This window comes from Arachis ipaensis, chromosome B01 (genome assembly GCF_000816755.2).
Source record: "Arachis ipaensis cultivar K30076 chromosome B01, Araip1.1, whole genome shotgun sequence".
NCBI classification, from domain to species: domain Eukaryota; kingdom Viridiplantae; phylum Streptophyta; class Magnoliopsida; order Fabales; family Fabaceae; genus Arachis; species Arachis ipaensis.
The window spans coordinates 112,174,170-112,185,215 of record NC_029785.2 but is presented as its reverse complement, the minus strand read 5'-3'; the positions used below and the strand labels follow the sequence as shown (position 1 = coordinate 112,185,215).

Genomic DNA, 11,046 nt, shown 5'->3' with positions numbered 1-11,046 from the left:
AGGAAGAGAAAGTAAAACCATGCAATTTATATGAATAAGTGAGTGAAGGATTGAATAAATCACTTAAATTAGGCACAAAATATATCATAAAATATGGGTTTATCAATTATATATGTATATTTTTTTAAAAAAAAATTAAAATGAGAGTGGGGGCAAGTGCCCCCTCATTGCACTATATAGGTCCGTCCTTGCCAACAATGCACTAAGGCACCTCTCTCGCAATGAAGTAAAATGGTAACGAGTTTCAGTTTATGGTGCCTGGAACCACAAACGAAAATGAATTCACACATGCGAAGCTCACCTCCTCATATGTATTTCGTATAATCTCACCGTTGTGGTAAACTACTATATTTGCAGTACCCTCTATCGCACCAACAATGCACTAAGGCACCTCTCTCGCAATGAAATAAAATGGTAACGCGCTTCGGTTTTTATAGCCAGAGGACTGATGCGTGAGCATCATTGATGTCTTTTCTATGTGATTTATATGGTATTCCGCTGATTTATTAGAGGATTTTAGTAGATTATCCCCCATTTGATGCTACTTTGAGTTTTGTGGCTTTTGATTGATTTCAGATAGCATTCGGATGAAGATCTGATGAAAAGTGCATGAAGAAGTAGAGGAGCATCATGCGTACGTATCACTGGAGTAGTAAAGGGAGTCATGTGTACACATGTGCTGAGCGTACGCACGTTTGCAAGAGCTTAACAAGCCAATTCCATTCTGGACACCTAGCACTAAATTCCTAGCCACCAGTGTTTAGCACTGAGAGACTTATTTTACGTGCAAGGCCATTTTGCTTGGTTGGCGCTAAATGCCCAGTCACCGGCGTTTAGTGCCGGTAGCATGCACACAAATGGGGACCACGCGAGCACAATGCATCAACGGAAGGTTTCAAGATTTGATTTCAAATCAAATAACAATTAGAAAAGATTTGTTAGGTTTTATTTAAGTTTCAAATCAATTTTAATTAAGACTATAAATAGGATTGAGATTCGTCCTTGCGGGGATTTCTCTCCTCCTAATTTTTATTTCGCACTTTTACACTTTTCTCTGCTAGGGTTTTCTACACTATGAGCAACTAAACCTCCATTGTTAAGGTTAGGAACTCTATTTCCTTTAATGGATTAATAATTATTTGTTCTTCTACTCTTGATTAATGCATTGATTATTGTTTAAGAATTGGTTTCATTCTTCATCCTAAGGATTAATGATTATTGGAAAATAACTCTAATCTAACTTGAGTTCTATTTGAATCTTAAAAAAGTTATATTATTAGAATTACAGCTTGAAACCAATTTCTCACAACTCCTTAATTATCTGGACTTAATGTGGTACGTGACATATAACTGCATCATGCTTTTGGGTTCTTAGGGTTTTTATGGCTTATAAATCAGAATTTAAACTTAACCCTCTAATACAATTGAGTGATCAACGAATTGACGGTCGGTTGGATTAGAGGAGATTGGATTGCCTAGGAATAGAAATTTAATCACTTGGAGTTTGCTATAAACTTAATCATTGCATGATCAAGGTAGTTGACATTGAATATTAATCCGGACATTTAAACATCTCCGAAGCCTTAACTCCATTCTCATATTGTTTTCTCAACCATTTACTATTCGCTTTTCTTAGTTTATTACTTTTTGTGCTATTTGACAATCAAAACTCTGAATTTAATTTGTCTAACTAGAATAGCTAATCAACCATTGCTTGCTTAGTCCATTAATCCTTGTGGGATCAACACTCACTCACCGTGAATTATTACTTGGTACAACCCGATGCACTTGTCGGTAAGTTGTAGATTGTAAATTCCGCACCAAGGACCCACCTCACAGGTTACATGTTGAAATCGCATTCAATCAACAATTGACACGTGTACAACATGCACTATGCGTGTTGCTTGGATGCTCGCCACGTGTTCAACATGCAGGGTGCGTGTTGCCCCTGATCCTTACACGCGTCCACCATGCTTCCTACGTGGTAACTCAGCACGTATCTTGCATGTTGGGCCTGCCCTACCTATAACGTTTACCCACCGATATATACACTAAAAGGCTCATTTCCAACAAAACACGTATTTTTTCATATAGAAAAAAATGGGCCTAAATTGTTAAGTATATTTTATTTAAAAAATTTATAAAAAATATAGAATAAACTATAATTTGTACCCATAAACTTTGTGAATACTGATAAAAGTACCCATAAAATAAAAAAACTAAGGTTGTACCCATGAAAGACGAATTTCATGTGACAAAAGTATCCAAACCCTAACTTTTTTTTTACTTTTTAATAAAATTTCCAAATTATCCCCACCCTTTATCTTCTCTCCTAAATTCCAAACCTTCACAACCCTCACCACCATTAACACCTTCCTGATTACTACTGCCTCCCCCTCTCCACAGAATCCCCTTTTCTTATAGTCGGTTATGCACTCTACTCCAGTCTCCTCACCATCATCAACAAGTACGCCATCACCCAATTCAACTACCCTGGCCTCTTAACCTTACTTTCGCTCTCGGCGTCTACCTTCTCGTAAAATTAGGGTTCCTCCACTACGACCCTTTCACTATCGACACTGCCAAACGCTTCTTCTCCGCCGCACTTGTCTTCTTCTCGCCATCTTCACCAACACCAACCTTCTCCACCACGCCAATGTTTCGATCTCTTATCCCTCTCCTCCTCATCCTTGTGGACACTATCTTCTGCCACTAGCCTTGCCCCCTCCAAGCTCACATTTTTCTCCCTCGTCGTTATCCTCATCGACACTGGGGTATATCGCACCACTGATTCTATTTTTACCCTCACTGTTTATTCTTGGACTTTTTCTTATCTTGTCACAATCACCACTGAAAAACTTTACATCCAGCCATGGTCATGAATCTAGGGTTGAACACTTGGGATTTTGTTTTGTGCAACAATTTGTTGTCTCTCACGATTGCATCCTTGTTCTGATTCTTTATCGGTGAGAATCTTAAAGTTTTCGATGCTCTGAGATCCGATTCCAGGTGGTTGTTTTATCCCAGTGCTCTTTTAATTATGCTTAGTTACTTATAGCTGAGCTCACAACTACTCAAAAAAATTTTTAACAAAAAAAAAGATTATAATAATAAAGGGTGATGATAATAATGCTGGTAGTGGTGACAATGGAGAGGAGGAGAGGCGGTAACGATAAAAAAAGATGTTGATGGTGGTGAGGGTTATGTGAAAGTTTAGAATTTAAAATAAAAAAATAAAATATGAAGATAATTTAAAAATTTTATTAAAAAATTAATAAAATATTAAAGTTTAAATATTTTTATCATACAGAATCAATCTTTTATAAATATTTATAAAATTTATGGGTATAAATAATAGTTTATTCAAATTTTATATATTTACGTTCATTACCCCGTGTATATATAGTAGTAAACTTGAAAATTGGAATCTGTGGGCCATTAAGTCACAATTTTAGTTTTCGTACTTGATTAATTCACGTTAGACTCGCGCAACTTGTGTTTCGTTGCCTTGTGTACCATTTTTTGGAGTACATTTTCCGAATGGAGTTTTAATGAAGGGATAACTCCATAGAAGAATTTTGAAGTGTCTCAAACGATCTGCAGCAAAACTACTCAAATAGTCAAATGTCATGATAAAACTGTTGGGAATAATACACAATTTTTCCTTGAAAAAATATTTTTTATAGAGAAATAAAATAGACACAATCACAATACAAGAATTTAACGTGAAAACTTTAATTATTGGAGAAAAAATCACAGCCGTTGTCAAATGACAACCAGAGAATATCACTATGTGAAAATTGTTACAACACATAGACTTCTTTCTCTCTAACACCGGCACCTCAGTACACCCACACTCTCAAAGCAAATATTTAACTACACCTCACAACACTCTCTAATCAAAGAGTATAGAGGAAAAGAAAAGTCAGATACAAGCTTTAAGTGTTTCCGACTGGTGCAAAAAATATGGAGAACTTAGCCTCATATTTATAGCCTAGGCCACCCACTCCATTTGCTATCCTAAGTAATGTGGGACTAATTCAACCAAATCCTAACAAAAACAAAATGAATACTAAAAATTGAATGAAAAAATTCTAATAGACCAAATTAATTAGTTTAATGGAGCTGAATAATTATTATTGTTATATACTACTCAATAAATTTTTAAACTGTATGAATATTTATCCTCACACCTTAATACATAAATTTGTCCCTGGTCTCTGAGTTTGGCAAGTGGCATCGATTTAGTCAGATTCCAATTGTTATAATTTGATCCCCTAAATTCAAAAAAATGCATCATATTAATTCTTCGTATATTTTTTCGTCACTAGAATTCAACACCCTTAGTGATGTGGCCTAATTCTTGCCACGTTAGACATAGCTAAACGGTCGTTTGAGATCTTTCCCGTACTTAAACGTTACATCCCTCTCTTTTAATCGCTCTGTCTTCTCCTACTCCACTAACGCAGTAAAGATTGCCGAAAAATTGAGTGTTTGTGGTGACGTTTTGTTTATCACGAAGTGTTTATAGGCAAGCGTGGTGGCTGAGAACAGGCGAAATGGTTCTTCGTTTACTCATCGAGGTTAGTGACGAAAAAAATTTTTTTTTTTGGGATTTTTTTCGCAATGTATATATGTTATTGGATGATCCTTTTTTGTTTTGTTCACTTTGATTCTGATTTTTTTTAACCTGAGTCTCTATTAGGGTATGGTTTGGTTCTTCTAATGATGGGTGCAACTGTGCAAGAATTTTTATCTGGACTCTGTTTTTATTCTTAATCAATGAGATATTTTCTGGAAGATTTATGTGTGGCCTAATGATGGGTAGAACATTATTCTTTCTGCATTGTCTATTTAGGGTTCTGTGTTTTTTGTGAATATGCTACGAATTGTGTGTGAATGTCTCTGGATTAATTAATATGTTATGCTAATGGTACCTATAAACTTTCAATGATGCATATAGAGGTATTGATGGACATAATATTCCATCATGAAAATTTTTTTTAGAAAGATGAGAATGGAGCTGAGGGGTTTGCTACAAGAATGTGCAGGGTCAACCACACACTAAGATTTTTCTGACATGAATAAGATAAAGAAGCTCAATGAAAATGCATGGAATTACCTCAACAAATGGTTTAGGAAGTCTTGGACAAAGTCAACCTTCCGCTATAATGCAAAACTAGACAACATTTGTAACAATGCGTGCCAGGACTTTAATGTACGAATCAAAGAAACATGGGCCAAGTCAATCATCATTCTTCTAAAGAAGTAAGAATGTTTGTTATGAGATCCATAGCAAAAAATAAATTTAAGCATGCCAACCACATAGGGAGACTACCACCTGTAATTCAGAGTAGGTTGGATGAGATTAGAAAAGAATCAAAGAATTGGCTATCAATATGGACTGGAGATGATGTTTATGAGAAGTTTGAGGTCCATGAATACCTAACAAATATAGTGGTTGACTTGGTGAAGAACTATGTACCTGCCAAATCTAGATGCTAACAGATTATCTTTTTAATACAATGTTCACTATTATTAATTCATAAATAGCATTTTGTTTATAATAGCTTAGTTTAGTTTATTAACTAAACTCTCAATCTGTAGGGATACCATGTCATCATGTTTGTCCTACTCTGGCAATGGTCAATAAGAAGCCAGATGATTTTTCTTTCATACATCATATATTGCTTTCATTATCACACTAAATTCTATCTAAGCCTTCAAAAACATCATAGCAGCCACTGATATTACAAACACATCTAAAAGTAACAATTGAATGTATAATTTTTGAGTTCTCAATTCAGCTTCGGACAAAATTTAGCCTAACTTGGTCAACTCTTTTTTGTAGAATTTATACTTTCATTTTCACCTACCAGTTTTTATCCATTGGCAGCCCATACAAAAAATTCACACCACATCTTTCCAAACCTGCAACGATGCACAACTGAGAGGAAGAACAATGAGAAGAAGTAGAAGAAGATTGGAAAGAACGTTTTGTGGTTTAGGTTGTAAAAAGAAAAAAATGACCAAATTAGTACTATACTTTTAATCTATCTCAGCTAGCTGTTCACATGTCCCACGTGACAAGGGTTAGGCCACGTTATTAACGATGTTAAGTTCTGATTATGAAAAATATATTGGGAACTAATATGGTACACTTTTTTAAAATTGGGAGACAAAATTATAGCAATTGGTATCCTAGAACTAAATCGGTACATCTTGTAAATTTCAAGGACTAATGTGGGGCTTAACTCACCGAAATGGGAAGCCAAGCAAATTAAACAGTTGACAACTCTCTAAAGCTAGATTGGTTTACAAACCTTTAAAAAATAACTGAAAAAATATAAAAACAAAAACAAAAAGTATTATCTCAAACTCAACAGAGAACAGACTATCTTTTCCATTTCCTTTTGTGTGGTGGGGTTTTTTTTTGGGGTAGAAAATTTGTCCATTATTGTTTCCCTCCCTTTTAACTGTCTTCTTATTTTTCATAAGAACTTTATATATTTTAAGTACAATTTAACTAAAATATTAAATGTCTTTAAACATTAAAAGTACTTTTAAAAATACCATCAGAAAAATGTGGCATTTTTAGCAAAATCCAATGAGGGAGGAGGGGGTCACATCTGTTACTACTTACTCGATACAGTAGTAACTGAGCAATGGGCTGGTAAATCATTTTCAACTCAACTCAACTCATTTCAAGATATGCTAAACTGATCCATCAAGGCATCAAACTTGACATAAAATTTTGACCTCAATAACTGAGTCCAATTTGATCTTAATTTATACTTGATTCTAACTCAAAAAGAGTATATTTATGTTAAACAAAACCATCTTTCTTCAAAAGGGAAGTCAACAATAGTAGAGGCTCTTACTTTCAATGGCCAAAAAAATAAACATTAAATTTCGCATAAGCCCATACGCAGGTTGAAAAGCACGTACACACTTTTGAAGATGGAAAATAACAGTCAACAGACACATTATGGACAGCTTATAAATCATGACGATAACAAACAAGTTTTAGATTTGGGTATTTGTAGTTGCATCATGCAAAATCTAAAGAGACCTATAATGTACAAATCACCCTCAAACGCCCAAAATGCAGCAAATGAAGAAATAAACCTCATCAAACACACCTACTATAAAGTCCCTATATAAATTTAACAATGTCAAATTTCATGATACATAAATCTCAAATAAGTTTCAAGTTCTTCTATGTTCAACTCTGAAAACCAATCGTTCCACAAATCACCTCCTCCATTCTGCTTGAATTACCTTTCCTGCAAGATGACCAAGCTAGTTAAAGGTATCATATTATAAGACAATGGCCAAAACAAAACATAACCAATTGAAGTAAAAGGACCTGTACTGTCTTGGAATCTGCAATATACAATAAGCTATTAAGACACAGAAAACTCTTTAACATATTTTTGCATCGAATGATTTGGTCAATTCCATGACAATTCAGTTAATAGTCATTTTAGAATCACCATATAGTAAAGAACTATAACATACCATTGCCGTCTCTAGAAGGTACAGGTTTGTTGCTTCCTTTGCCACCTGATTGGACTGGTCTCTGTGTCCTAGGTGACTGTGAGCTAATTTTGGTGTTAGTTGAAGATGGCAGAGAATGTCTCCGAGCAACATTGTTTCTCTCACTTCCATCGTGTCCTAATCGTGGGGATCCTTGAGCCCTCAACTTTGCCTTGGCAGATTCAGTTGCTGCCATGTAACTTGGTAAAGTTGGACTGTTCTGTAAACCATTCTCAGCACGCTCTTGCTTCACTACATTTGAGGCCTTTCTGTTCGGCTTCTGGTTTTCAGTTCCCACAGGATCTTCCTTGTGACTCAAATCTCCATTTGTTATGTGAGAATTTTCAACCTTGCAACTAGTCTCTGGTAAATCTTTTGGCTCTGTTTTCACTTCATCTTCAGCAATGTTTTCATCTTTACTTATAATCTCGGTCAAAGGCTTTGGTTGCACAACCACTTGATAATGGCTTGGCATATCAGACACCTCCTTACTAATATAATTTATAGCAGGTTCTGCATCGGGCACATTGGAAATGGTTAAAGTTGGTTCTTTGTTATTCTTCTCATCAGAACTAGTTATCCCTTGTTCCGAAACACCATGCACTGGGGTAAATGCCCCCTTTTCCAAATGTTGCTTTGGGGCCTCGGGTTCTACTTCTGGGACAACAGCATTCTCAACAACTGGGTTGTGAACCTTTCTCAAGTTACGCTTTACCTTTTCAAGCTCACTTTGTGGGTTTTCCTGCAGAGTATCTGAGGGCTGGCTTGAAATTTTCCTCAAGCTTCGTTTTGGCTTCTCAAGTTCAGGATTTGCTTGCACTGGGGCAGGGTCAAAACTTGCAGCAGGAACCTTCCGGGTGGTACGTCTTGACTTGCTCAATGGAGCTTCTCCCACTGAAATAGTACCCTGCTTTCTCTGGTGCTTAGTGTCTCGAATTTTCTTTGGTTGGGGGACTGGTTTCCAAAAGTTAGTTGCTGACCAGCGCTCCAACCAGCTTAGAACTGAATTTGGATCTCCAGGAACATATTGCAAATGCAGGGCCATTATAGTAGTTGATGAAGCAAGACGCTGAAACAACATACCAACGTTTAACATGCTCAACATAATGGACATATCAAAAAGAAAATTGCAAGAGCTTAGAGTTACATGATGCAGCAACAGAAGACCCCTTTTTCAAATTTGAGATGAAGAAATATTGTTAATAAGAGATGGTACAAATAGAAACACATCACTTTAAGATAGGCAATCATATTTATCTTGATGATATGAATTCCTACAACTCGTACGTGATTACATCATGGGTAATCAGTACCTTTTACCCATCCAATCAGTACCGCGAAATGCTTTCCTTAAACAAATTAGTAGATAATAAGTAGCTCCCATTCAATTAGAGGTTAGGACCTACAGTCTGGTGTCAATAATTAATATTACAGAACCAAATACAATTATAGGCCATTCATCCTACAGTTGAATTCTAGTTTCAATCAAACTCTTGTCACGTTTACAATAAAAGATACATGCTACAATACAGTGTATCCACAATAAGTAAGCAAACTTTGAATAAAAAAAATTTATCATACATGGTACAATGTAAGTTACCTTTCGGATGAAAGCATTGGCTGACAGATTTGTAATTTTTGCAGGTACAGCAATTGGCTTGACAGGTTTGCCATCCTAAGGCACAAGTAGTTGAGAAGGAAATTGTTAGCAGTTAAATAAAATAGCATACTTGCAATCTTTCCCTTCTATCTCTACAGATTTAATACATAGAAACTTGAAGCTACCTAACAATACCTACAAATTTCACATATCCTTTGATAAATTAAATAGAGTTTGTCCACTCATTAATATTTGACCTTTAAGTAAGCGGGTTACAAAAGTTAGGTTGTTGAAGACAAACCCTAATAATGTATATGATAAACCAACTTCTAATTAAGAAAGAAAATGTAGCCTTTATTCTTGAATTAGTAAATAGTTCAAAATAATCCAATTTATTTGCCCAGTGAGTCCTCAATTTGGACGTTCAGCAGCCAAAAACTTCATATTTTAATGGAACCATTTAACTCTACTTTGACCAAGTTAACAAACCAAATCTCGGTTCCCAAAGTGCCCTCCTCAGTCATACAATTGCACACTTTACACCACAGGGGAAAAAAATCAGAAGAGCACGAATAGAAATATAAAAGATATGATAAGAATTTAGTTCTTGAACATTACCGGAGACTTCTCTTGGATTTCAAACCCAACAACAGACTGTCTGACTCTTCTGCCACGAACAAGTGCTTGTAACTTGACAATGCCATACATACAGCATAATGTAGCCACAGCTTGTCTCCTAACAAGGTGCCCACGAATAAGTGCTTGCAACCTTATTATGCCTTTTAGGGCCCTAAATGCCCTTCGTGCCTTCATGAAAGATGTTTCCGTTAGAAGACATAATATCAACTATGAAATACAACAATTTACAAGAACTCACACAATCAAACCCTGATCCATGACAACTCTTTCAAGTACATGTTTTTCAATTATTGGAGACAAGCAGCAGAAAACTAAAGACAGCAACAAATATTTTTATGAAATATGGAATTCTGCCACGAGTGTCACAACAATGGGAACCAGGGAGCATTGGACTCCATGAAAGATACAGTTAAGAATTATTGAAATATGAAGAAAGTAATTATAACTTTTATTTTACAGACCATAAACGTAAGAGTGACATTAAATTGACAACTAAACCTGACTGCGTTTCAGATCAAAAGGGAGGACGAAGACATTAACAAGTTCTATGGATTCTAACAGTAACTAAATGAGTCACTTACCAAGTAACCCCTGAAAGCAGCCTGTGCCTTTGTTGCTGCTTCCTCCAGCTTTATTTTCTCTGGATCAGGTGGTGAATCTTGGAGAACAGATCCCACTGTGTTTATTTCTTGATTTTCATTTAAAACAGTTTCTGACTCATTATTCTCCAGCACCAGCTCTTCCTCATTTTTGGCCACGGTATTGGGGGTTGGATCTAAAGACAAATCAGTTTCTGATACCTTGGAAGTCACCACTCCTTCCTTTTGATTAACAAGCTTCTGAATGAAATTATAGGAATCTAAATCAGGAGTCTCATTACAAAGGAGAAAGCTAATATCAAAATAGATCACTTTTCTTGAGAAAATTAAGTGAAACAATGATACTTTTCAAAAAATACGCAATAGCCATGATTCCTAGTTTCCATTCCTATGCATAATCCTAACATAAAATATAGACAAGGTGCTGTATTAACTATTGTTTTAAGTTTTAACTATCATACTATTACCTCTCTTCCTTTTGAAATATTTGATTTCGATGACTTCTTCCCAAACAATACAGTTTTGATCCATTTTCCTGGTGACTTCCCCATTGTAAGACCAGGGCCTGTAAAGAGGCAAAAAAAGTGAACCTGGACTTTAAATTGATCCTCCTGATAATAACTTCACATAATCATATTAAAACTCAAACAAATTAAGCAACACAGAACA

The 11,046-nt window shown here is 35.6% G+C and overlaps 1 protein-coding gene and 1 long non-coding RNA gene across 6 annotated transcripts in view; one reads left to right on the top strand and one right to left on the bottom strand.

Annotated features, from left to right (window-relative positions):
* LOC110271918 lies at positions 4,462-5,678 on the top strand. Of its 2 annotated transcripts, none has more exons than XR_002362779.1 (2): positions 4,462-4,583; positions 5,008-5,678. It is a non-coding gene; the product is annotated as an uncharacterized LOC110271918 (long non-coding RNA). The 2 variants fall into 2 exon arrangements; XR_002362778.1 differs by having other exon boundaries at positions 4,964-5,678.
* Positions 6,932-11,046, bottom strand: part of LOC107633373 (protein IQ-DOMAIN 31) — a 7,831-nt gene continuing 3,716 nt past the window's right edge. For 3 of the 4 annotated variants that reach the window (XM_016337011.2, XM_016337015.2, XM_016337018.2), the window contains 6 exons: positions 10,845-10,942; positions 10,360-10,617; positions 9,758-9,946; positions 9,140-9,214; positions 7,522-8,608; positions 6,932-7,286 (listed from right to left, as the gene is read on the bottom strand). In XM_016337011.2, the coding sequence (XP_016192497.1) occupies positions 7,255-7,286; positions 7,522-8,608; positions 9,140-9,214; positions 9,758-9,946; positions 10,360-10,617; positions 10,845-10,928 (1,725 nt within the window). In that variant the 5' untranslated portion in view covers positions 10,929-10,942 and the 3' untranslated portion in view covers positions 6,932-7,254. Of the gene's footprint in view, positions 7,287-7,369; positions 7,387-7,521; positions 8,609-9,139; positions 9,215-9,757; positions 9,947-10,359; positions 10,618-10,844; positions 10,943-11,046 lie in introns of all 4 variants that reach the window. The other variant, XM_021123606.1, reaches the window with a different exon arrangement.